This window comes from Falco biarmicus, chromosome Z (assembly GCF_023638135.1).
Source record: "Falco biarmicus isolate bFalBia1 chromosome Z, bFalBia1.pri, whole genome shotgun sequence".
In the NCBI taxonomy this organism is placed as follows: domain Eukaryota; kingdom Metazoa; phylum Chordata; class Aves; order Falconiformes; family Falconidae; genus Falco; species Falco biarmicus.
The window spans coordinates 59,309,856-59,327,098 of NC_079311.1; the positions used below are offsets into that span (position 1 = coordinate 59,309,856).

Sequence of the window (17,243 nt, forward strand, 5' to 3'; positions counted from 1 at the left end):
TGTGAGGCAGTTTTGATGTTAACTTATCAACTGCTACTCGTGAATTTTTCTTCATTTGAAATAATCTTACGAAATTAGATTATACTGAATGCGTATACTTTAAAAAAGTCTTCATCTTTAGGAACAACAAGATTGACAGAACACAGCAGAATTTAGAACAATTGCTTATGCAAATCCAGCTAGGAAAGAAAACAAATCACTTTGTTCATCAGTTTGCTATTTTCTGTGCCCTAATGCAGGGTTTGATATGGTCATTTAAATGTTTATATTCAAAAGCATTGGATCCTTAAGTAGCTGTTAGCACATCTACTTAATGAGCACTAAAGATACTCATTAGTGAGCTTCAAATATAACCTTCTTTTGGGCTAGTTAGGTTGACTGTGAAAGAGCAAATCTGTTTATTGAGAGGTTCAGTAAAAAACTAGCAAATTGCTTTGTGAGCAGAGAAGTTATGAGGCCCAGATTCCTAGGTGTTTCTGTCCATGTCCCTGTGATCCTGGCTAACTCTTTCCTCTCTGTATCTCTTACAAGGCACTGCAGCAGTTTCTCCTTGCTTTTTCCACATCCCTTTCTGCTATAGTTTCTACAGTTGCCCTTTCTTGTCCCCAGCACTATGCATTAAGAAACAGTCGGCTTCGCACACCCTCACCCTGCTCTCTGCTGCATTATGGCCTGCTCCAGCCCAGCCACTGGCATGATGGCATGCATCAGGCTGGTGACAGAGCTGATGGGTGGCTTGGCCTCAGCCCCCAGGCTGCCTGCAGCACCCCAGAGGGACCACTGACTTCTCCTGCCTTTTCCTCCATCCTCCAATGGGGTCTCTCCCCTGTGCCAGAGTGGTGCATTTCACAATACTTTGGGGAGTGTGATTATCTTTGAGACTATTTCTTTCTGTCAGATTTGATTGAAGTAGGTCAGTGGCTTTAAATGACACTGGTGGAGGAACTGACAGGTGAACACATCGTTTCCATAAACATCACTGCCTAATGCCATAAACAGGATTTTCCACAGAAACCATAGTAACAGTCATTCTTATGGCAATAAAACAGTGGCAGCTCCTCAGCCTTAGTCTTAATGAAAAGTCAGTTTCACACAATGAATTGGCCTCGAGTATAAATCAAGAAAAATTACATCCAAGTTAACGAATATGACTTAGAAGTCTGGCCAGTGGCCGTCAGAAATGTCTGCAGTGTCAGGCATAACCCTTGTTTTTCACTTCCAGAAACAAATTGGATTCTGATCTGATGAGATTTCTTCTTTGTTCAAATTTTTAATGTTAAAAAGACAAAAAAGCTTTTGATTTTGTGATTGTCTGTAACAGGTGAAAAATTCAGGTGATTTGTACAGGCAGGCGAAAGAAGAGGTCACTGTTCTTACTGTATGATTATTGAGATATATAAATATATTCGTTTTCTTTGGAACACAGTATGACAGCACAGATTTGATCATACTTCCGTATTGTCTGTCTTACGAAACTAACTACTCTGAAGGACTTAGTGATTGTCCTTTCAGTAACAGTTTCTTTCCACTTCAGTAATTCTGTCTATGGATTGGATGTACAACTGGAATATCATTTTTCAATTTGCAGTGCAGTCGCTTTTAAATCAGCATAATCAGTTGCAAAATGGCATTGGATTTCTTTTTCAGGAAGTTTGTTTATAGTTTCCCACAAAGGAAAATATTAAATGCTGCTTTTGAAAATCATGCCTACTCCAATGAAAGTAATTCCATCAGGGTATATTCAACTATCCATGAGTACCTGAATATCTGAATACAGCATCTGACTTACATTCTTTCTGCTAATATTTACAGGGGAGGGACATGTACAAATCACAGAAGGAAGCTATCTACCTCCCCTACAGTGTCTGTGTTCTTAATGTTTCCAACACATCTGTATTTTTATGGTTTCCAAAGATGCCAGCAGAAAACAATATAAAATGAGCAAAGAGAAACAGCAAATTTTTGTAGTGAGGGCTCTGGGCTGAGGTTTCAGTCCCTGGTCTCCTCAGCTTTGATGCTGGAGAGGCGAGGAGATGCTGCTTTCTACCACTTGTTCCTCTCTTGCTGCTTGAGTCTGTACTATCTTGTTTCCTTGCTAGTACAGGGGTTATCTGGCTTAGAGCATTGAGAGTTTTGGCCACCCTCCTAGTTGTTTCCTGAATGTGACATTGCCATATGATAAAAAAGTGAGGAATCACAGCTCAAGAGGTCAAGGTAAGGCTTTTAGATTGTTTTATTTCCCCACAGGAATCTGATATAATCATCAGATTCCTTATGATACCTGGATATTCTAGACTCTCTAAGGAAGTCACAAAGCTTTATAAATGGAAAAATATAATATAATGCTGTGCTTTTTTCATCTATTGTTTGCTTCAATAATTACTTTTCAAACACTGAGACTGCCTCTCCATAGGCAGAATCCACCTCCCTACCACCACCTTTTGGATAGCCATGATTATAACTGAGGACTGTTAGTACTTATTTATGAGTACAAATAATATTTGTGTTGCAAGTGTTTAACTGAAGATTGAATTCAAGGTTTCTGACACATGGTTCACAGTATGCTAAGTTCCATGTATTCAGCTGACCAGGTTTGTTTAATTAACTGCTGTTAGAGTAAAAAGATAATTCTTAGAATGATAATTTTTAGAATGTATGTCTGGTCTAATTATTAGATCACATAAACTACCTGTTTAGTCTATCTGTTTCTCTCTCTTAGTGATAGGATATTGCTTCTTTTTGTGTAAAAAAAAAAAAAAAAAAAAGATTAATTAGCAAAAAAGGAAATGACACTTCAATCACAGTGCTGAAATGCTTATTTAAAAAAGATTTTTCTTGCAACGACTTTCAAACAAATACAAGTTAATAAAGTTAACTTTTGAAAGAGATTCTCTAAATTGCATGGATGTTCTGTTGTTACACTGCAGCAGCACGTGAAAGGCAAAAAGCATACCACTGGTAAAAGGCATGTTCTCTCTGTAGTCGTCAGAAAATGTTCCAGCATTTCAGTGATTGTTTTGTTGGTAAGTTAGGCTAGATAAGAAGGCCCCATTTTCTCTTCATAAACTGCAGTGTTTTATTGTGCCTTTTGCTGATTGGTTTTTTGATTAATTGCTTCTTTTTTCTTCTTCACTGTGAGCCCGTAACTTAAATATCCTTAGTCCAGATGCACATAAATCACTGGACGTCCTGGACCAGGACAGGAACCCTTACATTTTCAATTAACTTCCACATTTAACAGCTGCTGTTGGTAGTGTCTACAGCAGCTGTTCACACCAAATACAATGCAATTTGTGAGCTGAGAGCTATGGAGGCTGTGGAGGGCACCACACAAAAATACAGAGGTATCAATTGTGTCTGTGTTTTACACTGATTTTGTTGCAGACAAGTGTTTTCTTTCAGACTTGGTTCATAATGACTACTGCACAGGGAATTTTGCAACTTTACACTGTCTACTTATAAAAGTGGATTTTGTCTGCTATTGATTATTTACACTTACTGTACTCTTCAGCACTGTCCAAACAGGTGTTTCTAACTTCATACACAGACCATTTTTCAGTTCTTAATTAGGTGTAGTAAAATAAATTCATGGGAACCACTAAGTACATGTAGGAGACCAGAGGTAGAAATCTTAACAAGAAATCAGAAGTAAGGTCATACAAACAAAATTTGAAGTACATTTTAGTGACACTTGATTGCAGTCTCAGTGTTGACACTGACCATGATATTTTTAAGCTCTGACAGTAGCATCTTTTAAGATGTGCATTCCCCCATTCTCTTGGCATCAGTTGCATCTGCTTGATCTGTCATCTCTTGAAAGTACGACATGGCCCAAGTCTGTAGGTTATGATGTCAGAGTTGTGGCCAGCATGTTTTACTTCCTTGTTTTGCAGATTGTGAAGTGCCTTCACTGAACAGCTGCACAGAGCCAGACCCAAGTGAGGACTTTGCAGAACTGCACAAGCGCATAAATCTCTGGGGCCACTGGCTCAGTCAGACAAACAGTCAGATCAATTATGTGCCACAGTCCTTGTAATGAATTTTTTTATTAACCCTTGGTGGCCTATTCTGTTTTGGTTGTGGTTTTTTTTTTATATGCGAATAATAAGAACATCATCTTTCCAGTCCTTCAGTCTCCGTTCTGCTTTGGACGATAATGTAAACATGTAATTATTTAATAGCTCTTGCTCATATTGGAAAATACATTTTCATTTTCATGCTCAGTCTTTATCTGGTTGTTAAGCTAAGAAAACTCTTAGACCATTCTTTTGATTCGATCTTCTTTTGCACTGATTTGTATTTTATAAAGGATGAGGTAGAGAGGAAGAAAGATATTTTGAGGATGCAGAAGTAGAATGTTTAAAAACACTGATTTAATATTTAAGCACATAATTACAGGTTTGCCCTGGAAAAATTTCAGAATCTACGCTTATTATCTGTATGTGTTTTCTGTAACGAGTGAGGACATACTCACTTCCCAAGGAGTGTCATATTTGCATTCAGAGTGAAGCCACATAGAAGTCATTTGGGCTTGATTCCTGGTAACAGGTGTCTGAAGTCTAGCTAAATGACTCGGTACAGAAACAAAACTCTTTAATGGTGACCAAAGGCAAGACACTGCAATTCTGTGTTGAAGTGCTTTGAGATTTGGTAGGTTTCCAGTCCTATAGGATAGTTGCATTGTGTTTGTATTTAGAATTGCTAAGGTGCAAAATTGGATCCTGCATGGTGGTGGCCAGGTAGAGACATTTACATCAGCATGACACCTTAGCAAAGTTTATTTCCACTATTTCTCCCTCATTTGAGAATGGAAAATTCTGAGTGGCCAAAGTTAAACAAACAGAAGTAGAGAACTGCAGGGTTGTCTCCACTCCTTGGCAGTGATATTCCTTGTTCCTTTCCTGTTAAGTGGAATGCTTTGGTCTTAGCACTTATTTTCATGCAGTATCATATCGATGGGTGCAACAAATAGTTTAAATCAGGGGACCAATGCAGGAAAGGCTCACAGACCTCTGTGTGATGATCCCACATCAACTGAACACCTCTCCAGGGCCAAGCAGGTATTGGAGAACAGCTCTGATTCTCTTAGGAGTGAGGTGCAAGTACATCAAGAAACCTTGTAGACAGTTTTGTACAAATTTGATTTTTATCCTTTCCCTTTCACATTATGGGGTGATGGCTCTGCATTTCATGTCAGCATCTTCCTCTATGGATCTGAATAGTACAGTAAAGTCTTCTCCTAAACTGCGTGTATTTTGGCTTTCACTTTTCTCTTATTTTCATTACTTATCAGTGTTACTGAGGTCTTCCAGCACTGACTTAAAATTTAACCTGTGTATTACTGTTCCTGTTTTGTAGATAGGGATGAAGCATATAACCAGAAGAGCACAATAAAACACTACAGATTGCCAGTAACTCGCCATGTAATTGGATGTTGGGAGAGTGGTGGCTTGGAGACTGACTAAAGTGAATAAACAAACTTGTATACTTTTGTATATGTGTGTGTGTGTATATACATATGTGCATATATATGTGTGTGTATATATATGTATACAGTAAGACAAATAAGTAGGAGAGGGAACTTCAGCTCCCATCAGCTGGTTTGCTGTCAGCAGACTCTTACAGCTGCCATTCAAACCAGAATGTTTCCTGCAAATGCACTTACCCAACATATTTTTCTTTTTTTCCTATTTCTTTTTCCTTCTTTTTTTCTTTTTTCTTTTTTCTTTTTTCTTTTTTCTTTTTTCTTTTGAACATGCTTTTTTTATATACAGGTAACCATTAAATTTCTTTTTGTTTCAGAGCTGTTTTACATCAGTAAAAAGGTAATTTGTCCAGCTCTGTGAAGTGTGCTAGAATCTTCTCATTATCGTACCTTTCTCTGTCATATATTAAGTGCAGAAGAGGCAAAACCAATTCTGAAAATCCCATAAGCTGCCTCTTGTGAAAGCTCTTTTCTGCCACTGTTATAACTATAGCGTCTTCGGAATAGTCCACTGGAGGGGAGAATATGGGGCAAATATGCAGAAAATTTGTGATGCTCTATTTAGTTTGCAAGTCCTTTCTCTCTGGTTCTGTATAGCTTCACTTCTGTCCTGTAGGACTTCATAAAATGTGAACTGCTAATGAGTGATTTTGCCTTATTCATATCTCTCTTTTATTTAGTTGGCCCAGTATCCTTCCCAGTGAAGAAAATTTAAGTGGAGTTGACTTTCTGTTCAAGTCGAGATACAGACTTGATTAGGCTCAAAAACTGACAACAGCTTACTTCAAGTCCCTACATGTGTTCATGCTTATCTAGCCAGGGAGGGGAGCGAGATTCTGATTTTCTTATCACAAATAGAGCACTAATTAAACATTCTTTGCCACCTCTAGCATCTGCCAAGATTAGATAGATGACATGACCAGGCTGTTAGATACCTGCAGTTCTCTTATTAGGAGCTGCTGCTTTGATTCTCTGAAATGATTACAACTGTTCATCTCTTCTGCCATTTTAAAGATTAACTTATTGACTGTATTGGCTACTGTGAGTCACAGGATCTTGACACAGCCATACTTCAGGGCCAAATGAAAGTCAGATTTCAGATGGACCATTGCAATCCATGCATGCGATGACTTACAATCTTCCCTTGTCTTTTTTTCCCCAGCATTACTAGGTATTCTGGTTTGAAATTATGTTTTATGCTTTCTCTGTCAGGCCTGTCTCAGATACATTAGCATTTCCATAGCAAGAAGGCAAACCTAACAGGTCTATATCCTGTGCAGAGTATATGTAAGGTTAAGTGAAAGGCCAACAGATCATAACTAAACCTCCAGTTTTGGGCATGTATCATGCCAAATCATTGTCTAAAATATGGGTATATGCAAACTTCCTCCTTAATGAAAAGCAAAACTGGACAGTACTACAACAGGTATTAGAAACATTTTAAAAGTGTATTATTGATGTCACTGTCCAAAGGTACTACTGATAGAAACCTCACCTGGACTATAGTGCCATGCACTGGATAGAGGAGTTGTGTCTGGTAGTATTAGAAAGCAAATTATTTTCTATACTAGGTCAGCCCTGCTTGCACCTGTCCTGGGACTTGTCTGAATGGCAGATAATGTTACTGGAGTGATCGGAGACCTGATAATATCAAGTATTCAGATGAAGATCAATGCCAGCACAGGGAAGTGATGACTGTCAGTGGTTGACAACCCCCTCCTCTGCGGGAGAGGAGATGTGTCTTTAGAAAATTCCTTGTTCCTTTTTTTTCGCAGTTTTAAGTGTCAGCAGACTAAGTCTGAGTTGACTGTATTTGTAAAATATATCTGTTTAACACTATTACTTTCTTCTTTTATTGAACTGTTGATCCTCATGGCTGCCAGGGACTAACAGCATCAGCTAGAGAGCCAGGCAGATGCAGATGAGAGATAGAAAGTCTTCTGCGGCATCTTTGTTAAGGTACTGCTGTCATGGCCTGACACACTTCAGCTGTTTTATTTCTATAGTCCTGCAGAAATTACCATCAGCTGACCTGCTGAGCCAGTGGGCTTGTAGAGTATCTAACTATCTGTATAGACTAAAAATATCACTGTCTTTACCATGTGATACTAATAATCTAATCACAGGAAAGACAAGCTTTTTACTTTGTATTACTGGAATTTCACATTAATACAATTACAGAATAATTCTGAAAACATTATTTCTGCATTTGTTAGAAACCATGTATTTCACTCAGTCTTGTAAAAATGTCTAACTGAGCTTTCTCAGCTATGTAACTTATCTGATTATTATTTTTTTCAGTTTCAATGATGTTTTACCGTTATTCTAATTGGTATCACTAAAACATATGGCCTCAAATCCTAGACGTCATTCACAGTTAAACTTAGTAATGCCATGACAGACTAAATATAAGTACAACAATAATGCATTTCAGTCCTGCCAGCTGCAAAGTATTTCCAGTCCTCCTCATAATTTTGATTTAGCTTACATTTGGGAAATACTCAACAAAACAGCACGTAATAGCAAAGGTCTTTCTGCAGAAATGGTTTGCTTATTTTTATTTACGTGCAGTAACAGTGCCACCACGTGGCAAGTGAGACAAATCGCACATCATTAGTTACTGGACTCTTCCAAATCTGAAACATTAAAAATTGAGGCTAGAAAGCTGGGTTCTTACCAAAGATTTTGTGGTAAAACAGAAATAAGAAAAGTTATAAAATCGTAGAAATGATTCTGCAGAGGAATCTATTGAGTCTATGAATTCACGTAAATTCCTTGACTATATTTCTTCTTCACCCTTAATTTGGGGATAATCTTGCATCTACTCCCTTCTTTGATCTACCAAAAGACAGAAGTTTATGCAGACTTGGGTTCTGACTATTTCTGACACTGTCATGAATCTAGTTCTTCTGATTCCTACTGAATGACTAACAAAAAATGTTATCATTAATGGTCATACCAAGAAGGCCATAAAATCCCTGTATTAGTTTAGGATTTCTTTGCCCACATTCATCCCATTATCCCATTAGAAAGGGGTTTCACAGTTTCATTCCGCTGGTATTTAGAAACTTTTCCCTATGTGTGTATATTTATATATATATATATATATAAATAACAGCCATTATTTATACAAGCATCCATACTTTTTGTTGCCTACATGCACTTTAGTGTAGCCCTTATGGATTTATATAGAGAGATCATGGTCCCTGTCAGCCCTCACTTTAGACATTTAAGCAAATCATCACCATTAGTCCACTCTATAGAAATCTACCCACTGTATAAGATGATCCTTGTTCTTGAAGTTACCTGCTATTTATCAGACAATATACATTTACAAAATTCAGCATAATATGGACAGCTTTACCTTTATGTTTATTCAGAACATCTGTGACAGAAATGCCTTTTTTTCTCTCTTTTGGAATGAGAATTTGTTTATAATACCCTTGTAATTTATTAATATTATGGAGCAACTGAATATCACTGGTTCGGGAGGGAAGCGTTTGTTGACACTGAATTCAACATGCCTTTTTTTCTCTCTTTTGGAATGAGAATTTGTTTATAATACCCTTGTAATTTATTAATATTATGGAGCAACTGAATATCACTGGTTTGGGAGGGAAGCGTTTGTTGACACTGAATTCAACATATAAATTGGTAATTAGATATAGATTAGCATCTCACACCTTTTGGTTTTGCTCTGCTGCATGCTGCTCTGTTTCTGTCATCAGTAATTGCCATGTCTGATTCTCTTGGCCTTTTCCCGCAGTCAGTGCAGTGGGAGGGTGGTAGGCAGCACAAAGGTTGCTGCAGCACCTTCAGATTCAGTCATTGCAGGTTTTATGTTGCTTTACAAGGGTGAAGTTTAGCTCTAGGTTGCTGTGCAGTGCTCTGAATGGAACCACGTAGAGCTGCTCCATCTTTGCTATTGTGTCATAAATCAGAGAGGGAGAAGCAAATTCTGTTACAGCCAACAACGTTTCTATTTGGTTTCAAGACTTACGTACAATAGGCATGAAAGCCATTTTGTGAGCTACATTCAGAGCTACTCTAATGGCTCCATTTTCCATATTAGTTTATGACCTAGGAAAATGGGATGTGATAAATGTAAGAATAAAACTAAACTTGCTCTGCATTTAAAATACGTGTGTGTTTTGCTGATCTGGTGCTGGAATAGACAGGATAGCAGCCTCAAGAAAACTGTGATGCAGCTGGCTCTTTTTCTACCATGACATTCACTATTATCATTAATTCAGCAGATATGTTAAATCACAATATAAATTGCAGCAGCTAATGCAGTACATAGAGAAAAAGACGGAATAAGAGCAATAGAAACTATTATGAACATTTCACTTGACATGCTCCTCAGATATTTTGAAGAGTAAAAAATATGTTTTGTATGTTGTCAGGATGACATCAGGATGAACCATGCACTCATTTCTTTTAATTAAGTGTGGTTCACTTCCATTAATAAATGACACTTTAAAATAAATTATCACCAGCGTTTTCCAGGACCAGCTACAAAGCACAAGATGTTGCTGTTGTTTTATAACAGGTATAAAGCCAAGTTGATTTCATTTACCACTTAAATGCCTTTTGTGCAGCTCAATCTCATAAAACATAAACCAGAGCAATAAGAGGCAGATTGTCTAAATACACCAGTGGCTCTGTGTATTTCTGTGGCAGTTTTTAATGGCAACAAGAGCCAGTACCTTCACCGTGCTGTTCCAAAACATGAAAAACCCTCTCCCATGCCACCTTCCCCATGGCACTAGCTGTTACATGTCTGCACAGCAAGTCAGACCAGCTCACTGCTCTGACCAAAAATTAACTTAATCAAAAGGAAATAATTTTGCAAGCTCTGAATCGGGTGATTTTGCACTATAGTTTAAAATATGTAATGAAGAATATGGTTCTAATTATTGCAATAGAATGTGTGCACAGTACACAAAACACAGATATGTTTTCTGATTGCCTCATTAACTCACTGTAAACTTTTCCTTCTTTATTTCCTTCCCTTCCCAATTTAGTTGTAAAGTATGCTCTTATTATTTAAGATCTGAAATCCTGTAGGATCCGACATTTTCCAAAAATTTATATTATTTACACTTTTACATCCTTTTTGTTTGCATTTTTTTATCTTTAATTTTCGTTCCCGGTTCTATTTTATAATAAAGTTTAACATCAAATTTTAGACAGCTTCTTTTTGTTGGAAGGAACTTTGGAGAAGAAAGGCGTGTTTACCTGGAGCCTCACATAAAAAAAGTAACATGGCATTCCAAGGTCATCACCATTACTGTCACTGATTTTACCTCTGTCTACCTGGGGTAAAGATGACAGGGCTAAATGCGGCTGTAGAGCAAGCTGTTATCGTTTCAGAAACACAGAAATTTTGCAGGAGGCCAGAAAGAAGAGGTTCCTAAGTCTGCAAATTAAAATGTTTCACTGAGCTGTTGATAAAAGGCAAAAATAAATCACAGGTTGACTGGATTTTTCATATGGTAACATGTAAATACTTTAATATGAGAACAGATATTTTTTCCAAGAATGTTATTTATGGTCTACAGCATAAGATCTTTAAATTCCAAAATACACTGTACATTGTACCAGCTGTTTACTGACATGCAGACAGATTTAATTTACCATGTCTTCTGTCTAGAAAAATCAGTTAGCAAAGAAATATGTCAGATTAATCTGGCATCAGCTCTTTCATCAGCTAGGATTCCATTTCCTTCCAGCAGTGTCTTCTGTTCTTTGTAGTTGTTCTTATCTTCCACTCATCTTCTAATAAGTTAGCCTTGAAAACTTTACTTTGCATAGTTACCTAAATAATACTTTTATCTTTCTTAAGAGACATTCTTAGGTTTCTTATAATTCTAGCATTTCAAATATCCAGTCATAATATACCAAACAATCAGCTACTTTATTAAACAGCTGGACTGCCAGCCCTGCAGTTTGACATAAAGGTTTTCCAGTATTTCCTTTTGTGTTCTTCTCAGTGTATTTTGACAATGGCTTCTACAGCATGTGATTAGTCAACACTCAGATGTATCTCAAGATCAATTTTTCAGATGAGGAGAGTTGTTTTCCTGTTGTTCTTTTTTTCCTTTATATGAATTCTTTATAGAATCATAAATTTTCTGTCTAGTTCAGTGTTAATGTTGCTTATATTATATAGAAGCTTAAATACTGAGTATTTTTTCCCGTACCTCTAGTTATGGGACAGGGGAGACAAGTGTCAGTTTACTTTTAACAGAATTTAAGGAGTGGTGTAGTGCTGTGGAACAAGACAGAAACAGAAGTTAGGCGCTGTCATACTGTTGCACTGTATTACATTAGGAGACTTATTAAGAGTATTGAAATTCACTCTTTGCAGAAAAAGTTAATAATAATAATAAGGAAGGCTGTAAAATTCCATAAAACGTATTGTCTGAGTGTAGGTTTTTTATTCTCTCTTCTTTCAGTATTCATAGAAAACTAGTTCTTTGTGTATGTATTGTATGGTGATGGTGTCCCTGTTTGATTCACATAACTACCTTCATGCAGATTTTACTAAGACACTTGAAAGAGGCTTCTTCATCCCTGTGTAGGGAAGTCTTCCACCTTGCATAATATGGCCATTTTCCAGCACGACTAGTCACATGCAAGAGGTTGAAACTTGTAGTGTAAGTCTATTTTTGGAGTCATTGATATATGTGGAAATAGAAGAGATCAATCAGGTTTCATTTAAATAGAGATAACATTTTGCATATCCAAGAAGCTGCAGCTTCCTACATGCAGTACTCCTTATTTCTCTACCTTTTGTGAATTTCTGCTTTCATAGGATGGAGTTTCAGCATGGGCTCTGCCTACCAGTTCCACAGCTGGCGAGTATTTGTGATCGTCTGCGCACTGCCCTGTGTCTCTTCCGTGGTAGCCCTCACCTTTATGCCAGAAAGCCCACGGTTCTTGCTGGAGGTATAACTTTCAAAATGGTTTTCAGATTCCAGTCAAAATTATTTCTGTGTTTACATCATGACCTCTATATAATGGGCATTAAGATTGTTCAGTAACTACAGTTAATATTTTAAACTGTATGTATGTTTTGTTTAAATGTTTTGATCAAATGTTTAGATTGGAAAACATGATGAAGCTTGGATGATACTCAAGCAAATACATGACACAAACATGCGAGCCCGTGGTCAGCCTGAGAAAGTCTTCACAGTGAGTATTATTTCTAATACTTCTGATAGCTTCTACAGCTAATCACTTAGCACATCAGCGAGCTTGCTGACTGGCAGGTCTGGAGGGCTTAAGCAAACAATATTAACACTCTGCATGACAAAGCCAATCATTTGCACTCTAAATACCTAAATATAAGAACCAAATTCCTACTGAAATTATTATATATACAGCAACTGTTAAGATATCAGCCTTTGGCCAGCATATTCTTGAGCGTATGTATCCACAGTGTGATAATTGTCTCTGGTATACCAAGATTTTTAATAGACTCCATCTGTGTTTTATTTGTTAAGTTTACTTCACCCTTAATAATAACAGTAGGCACAAAGAAGTCCAAATTTGTTGGCTGTTCTCTCTTTAAAGCTTTGGAAATTATTATCTTTTGTTTTATCAGCTAAAGGAATAATTTAAAAGAATTAATTTTTACTTCTGTGAAGTAGTAATTTCAGAAATTTAAATTTCTCAAATATCTTGGAAGCTGAACTGCATCTGGTCGACTTGAGGTCTAACAATAAGGCCATATTCAAAATATTGATGGGTTGTTTCTATATGGAGGACAAATTGGCAATTCAGATGTGGAACTTTTTTATGGCATCTTCCTTATTTATGAAGAATGTACACAACAATTTTGTCTGTCTGGATACAGTAGGAGGCATTTTCTTGCTTTGAAGTCCAGTCTGCCTTTCCAGCTTGTGCTGTGCCGTGGGAGTGCAGGCATTCTGCTTCCTCTCAGAGCCATGTGTGGGATGCTTTTCCTCTTCCAGAGCCTTTCTTCTTACTTCAATGCACATATAACTCAATTAAGAAATCCTCTTAGAGATTCTGCCTTTGGAGGCAGTATCAAGGAATGACCATCTGACCACATAACTTTATTCCATTGAGGCTTGCAGTTTATTGCCTTCAATGTAGTTTCCATTACCTCCATCTAATTTTTTCCACAAAGAAGCTCAAGATCTCCTATATTTAGCCTGGAAGTAGTCTAGCTGGTTAGCACATCTATCATGTTAAATCCACATTTATTGATACATTGGTGACCTACTCATTATCCCATCTAACCCATTATTTTATTTTCTGATTTCATTTATGAGTAAAGGGATTTGCCTAACACCATACAGCTAAGGTGTAATTTCACAATTGGCTCTTGCTGATCTGAGCGGCTTTCAGACAGAGTACGCCTGCCCCTAGTCATTCTTTGTTTTTATTCTGCCAGTGTTGATATTCAGTGACTGATTGCACAGTCAGCCGTAGCACCTGTCCCCCTACAGTGTTGGTTTAGGCATGAGGAAGAAGACAGAAAGGTACTGGGACAAAAGATGGGAGGAAGGATCAGCCACAGTTTCACATCAGTTCGATGTAATAGTAATCACAACCTAAAGCAGCCATGGAGAAGAAAACAAATAACACGCTTTTTGTTTCTGGTTCTTGTGATCTAACAAGTCTTTCTCTCTACAGTTGTTAAAATGTGACACTGAACCGCATTGAACTCAGCACTTCATTTGTAGCTATTTTTATTAATTGGTCAGCTATGAATAAGGAAAAACCATCAGTTTCTTGGGATTTTTACCTGTTTCTGCCATGAACATTAGGAAAATCAACTTCAGATACTGAGGAGTTAAAGGATTAGAAATACTGTACTGTATGTCAAGGTTACACATGTATAGAAGTTGCTATTTTTAGCTTGCATTAGTGTGATTAGAAAATGCATCGTTGTGTCCTCACTGCACAGTATCAGCACTTCCTCTTATAAAACCCAGAAAGCAAAGAACTTACGCATCATTTGATTGGGCCATCCTTTTAGTGTCTCTTTTTTTATTATTTTTTTAATGTAAGTTAGTTCTGGATATTGTGACATTTTGTCTCAGTTATTTATTCACAGAGCTCTCCTAAACCTCATTGCTTCATCCAGTATCATTCTATGACTTACACATTAGTATTTTCCTCCACTTCATGACACTAGTTGCATCATACACTTTGATAGTATGTTTTCTAACTACAGCTGATATAACTTTTTCTCCATTACTGCTATAGTTTTAGTATGCTTTGCTTTTAGATGTTTTCCTAATTACATTGATTTCATCTTTCCCTAGGAACTTTTTTCACAAGTCATGTTTATCCTTCTAACTCATATTATTGAGGATTTTATCTTCAAACCTTTAAAACAGAGAATGTATCAACTGATGAACAGTCAGGAACTTCAAAATGAATGTATTCTAGTTACTGGCTGCGGAGATGGTGGCTCTTAATACTTTTGAAAATACCTCCTGAGAGCAGTGACGCTAACAGAGATGGTAGTAGGTTGATGGTATCTTCTATTATGGGACTACCCAAGTCAAACATTTATGTACATCCTTAATTACATCCCTTGGTCCTTAGAAGATACATTCATTAGATCCGTTGGTTTAAGTGTTTAAGTAAAAAAAATTCTTTGTATCCTTAAAACCAAAATTCTCTCCATTCATTCATTGCCATGTAATAATTAAATCTCTTTTTTTCTGCAAACATTTCCCTTTGCAAGCATGTCTTGATTTTGTAAAATTTAGAACATTCTAGCCATTGCTTTTAAACAGAAGTTCTCTTTTCATTAAAATGGGTATTCTTTATTGTTTTTCCTTTCATTCTTCATATACTGACAGCTGAATATGCATGGTCCAGATGGACCATTGTCCTGATTCAATAGGACTTTTCTTATGTTAAAGAACCATCAAGGCGAGGAGTTTTTTGTCTCCAGTCACATCCAGTCCTAGGAGAGAATTACACACACACACACAGACATATATATATATATATATATATATATGTGTGTGTGTATGTATATGTTTCCCCCAAGCTCCACAGCTCCAAGCAAGTCAAGTGGCCAGGATGGTGAAAAGGCTGCCCCTGAGCCTACAGAAGTGGTACTGGTTTATACAGCATGAATCAAAAGGCCTGCCCTTTCTACCCAGAGGTGTGGCATGTGAAGATGTCTGTATGTATGAGGTCTTACATAGTCTTGAAGGAATTAACTTGGTCTTTTGTATAACATGTTTCATAAAAGCAGTTTAAGAAAAGCTTAAAATCAGTGGAATGGTGCAGACAGGATTTTTGCTGTTGGAAGAAGTATAATGAGAAGGGTACAGGCTTTTGATATAGTCATGATTTGGCAAGAAAGTAGGCTGCTGTGTTTCAGAAATGAGGGTTGTTATTGCTATAACTGCTTAGTGGGCTTTTGCTTGTTCTTGTCCATGGGATGAGGCTGCTGGTGCATCTTAAACAGTGTACATCTGTAAAAGCAGCGGGCTGAAAACTAAACTGCACCATCAACACTGCTATTCCCTGATGTCCTGTAATCCACTACAGTACATTTGTGAGTGGTAGTGTCCTCATGCTGTTAAGAAGAAACACAAGCTATTGCTACCTTCAGAAACTGCAACCAAACGCTGAACACTCAGTCTTTTGCTCTCTCCCTCCTTTTATGTCAGCCCTTTACCCCATTTCTTTCCATTCTCTATTTGTCTTCTTTTTAAATAAACTGTGGATGAATACACTGCCTTTTCTGATAGTGCTATGGACCTGGGACCAGAGTGAACGGCAAAACCAAAACCATACCGTGGTATAAGTTTGTAACATCCTGTGTCTGGAAATATATTCATGTAATACATTCTTGGTCTGCTACATAGGAGAGGGCAAGTGAAAATTAGCATTGTAGGCAACGTTACATTCTCTGTCACTGGTAATTCTGCATTTTTCCCTGATGTCTGTTTATATCATTTCACTTTAGATGAAGTAGATGATGGCTAATAACAGCAATAACATGTGTGGTTCCAGACCATTTCACCTAACTTTTTCTCTCTTCACTAAAAAGGATAGTTAAAGTCAACATCCAAAAGACAAAGAGAGTTCCCTGCGTAACACTACAGGAAATATGAACAAAAGAAAAATCTTATTCAACTATTAATTCTTGACATTTCAAATATTTCTGTTATCATTACCATAGCTTTAATTGATAGACTTTCAACAGTGTTGTCATAGCAAGTCAGAAGCAGCTTGATAGCAAACTCTGGACATGGTTAACTGAGGGTTTAAATACTGTAGCAACTCCTGACATTAGCAGCTTGCTTCAGTCAGAGAAAATGGATTTCCTGCATGCTTTGAAAGTAGAGCTTTTCCAGTAAAATTGCATCCATAACAAACTTCGGCATTATAGTGAGCTGCTATTCGTTTACATTTCTAAAGTAATTCTAGGGTAGACATGTTTAATATCTGCTCATTTTTAGTTTATGGGATTTATTAAAACCTTTCACTACTTCTCAACAGCAGTTAATGATTCAAGAAAATGCAAATATTTGCTGTTCTTTTTATTTCTAGGTTAACAGAATCAAAACTCCAAAGCAGATAGATGAGCTCATAGAAATAGAGAGCGATACAGGAACCTGGTACAGGAGGTGTTTTGTTAGAATTCGTACAGAGCTATATGGTGTAAGTAGCAATACCTCTGTTCTGTAATTACCTTCTTTTCAATTAGCCTTCAGAAACGGGATGGATTGATTGAGCTCATGCCAGT

The 17,243-nt window shown here is 37.1% G+C and overlaps 1 protein-coding gene across 1 annotated transcript in view; it reads left to right on the top strand.

Annotated features, from left to right (window-relative positions):
• The window catches only part of SV2C (synaptic vesicle glycoprotein 2C), a 116,206-nt gene that overhangs the window by 70,692 nt on the left and 28,271 nt on the right, over positions 1-17,243 (top strand). Inside the window, exons 5-7 of the mRNA XM_056325302.1 lie at positions 12,306-12,439; positions 12,596-12,685; positions 17,048-17,158. Of these exons, the coding sequence (XP_056181277.1) occupies positions 12,306-12,439; positions 12,596-12,685; positions 17,048-17,158 (335 nt within the window). The remainder of the gene's footprint in view (positions 1-12,305; positions 12,440-12,595; positions 12,686-17,047; positions 17,159-17,243) is intronic.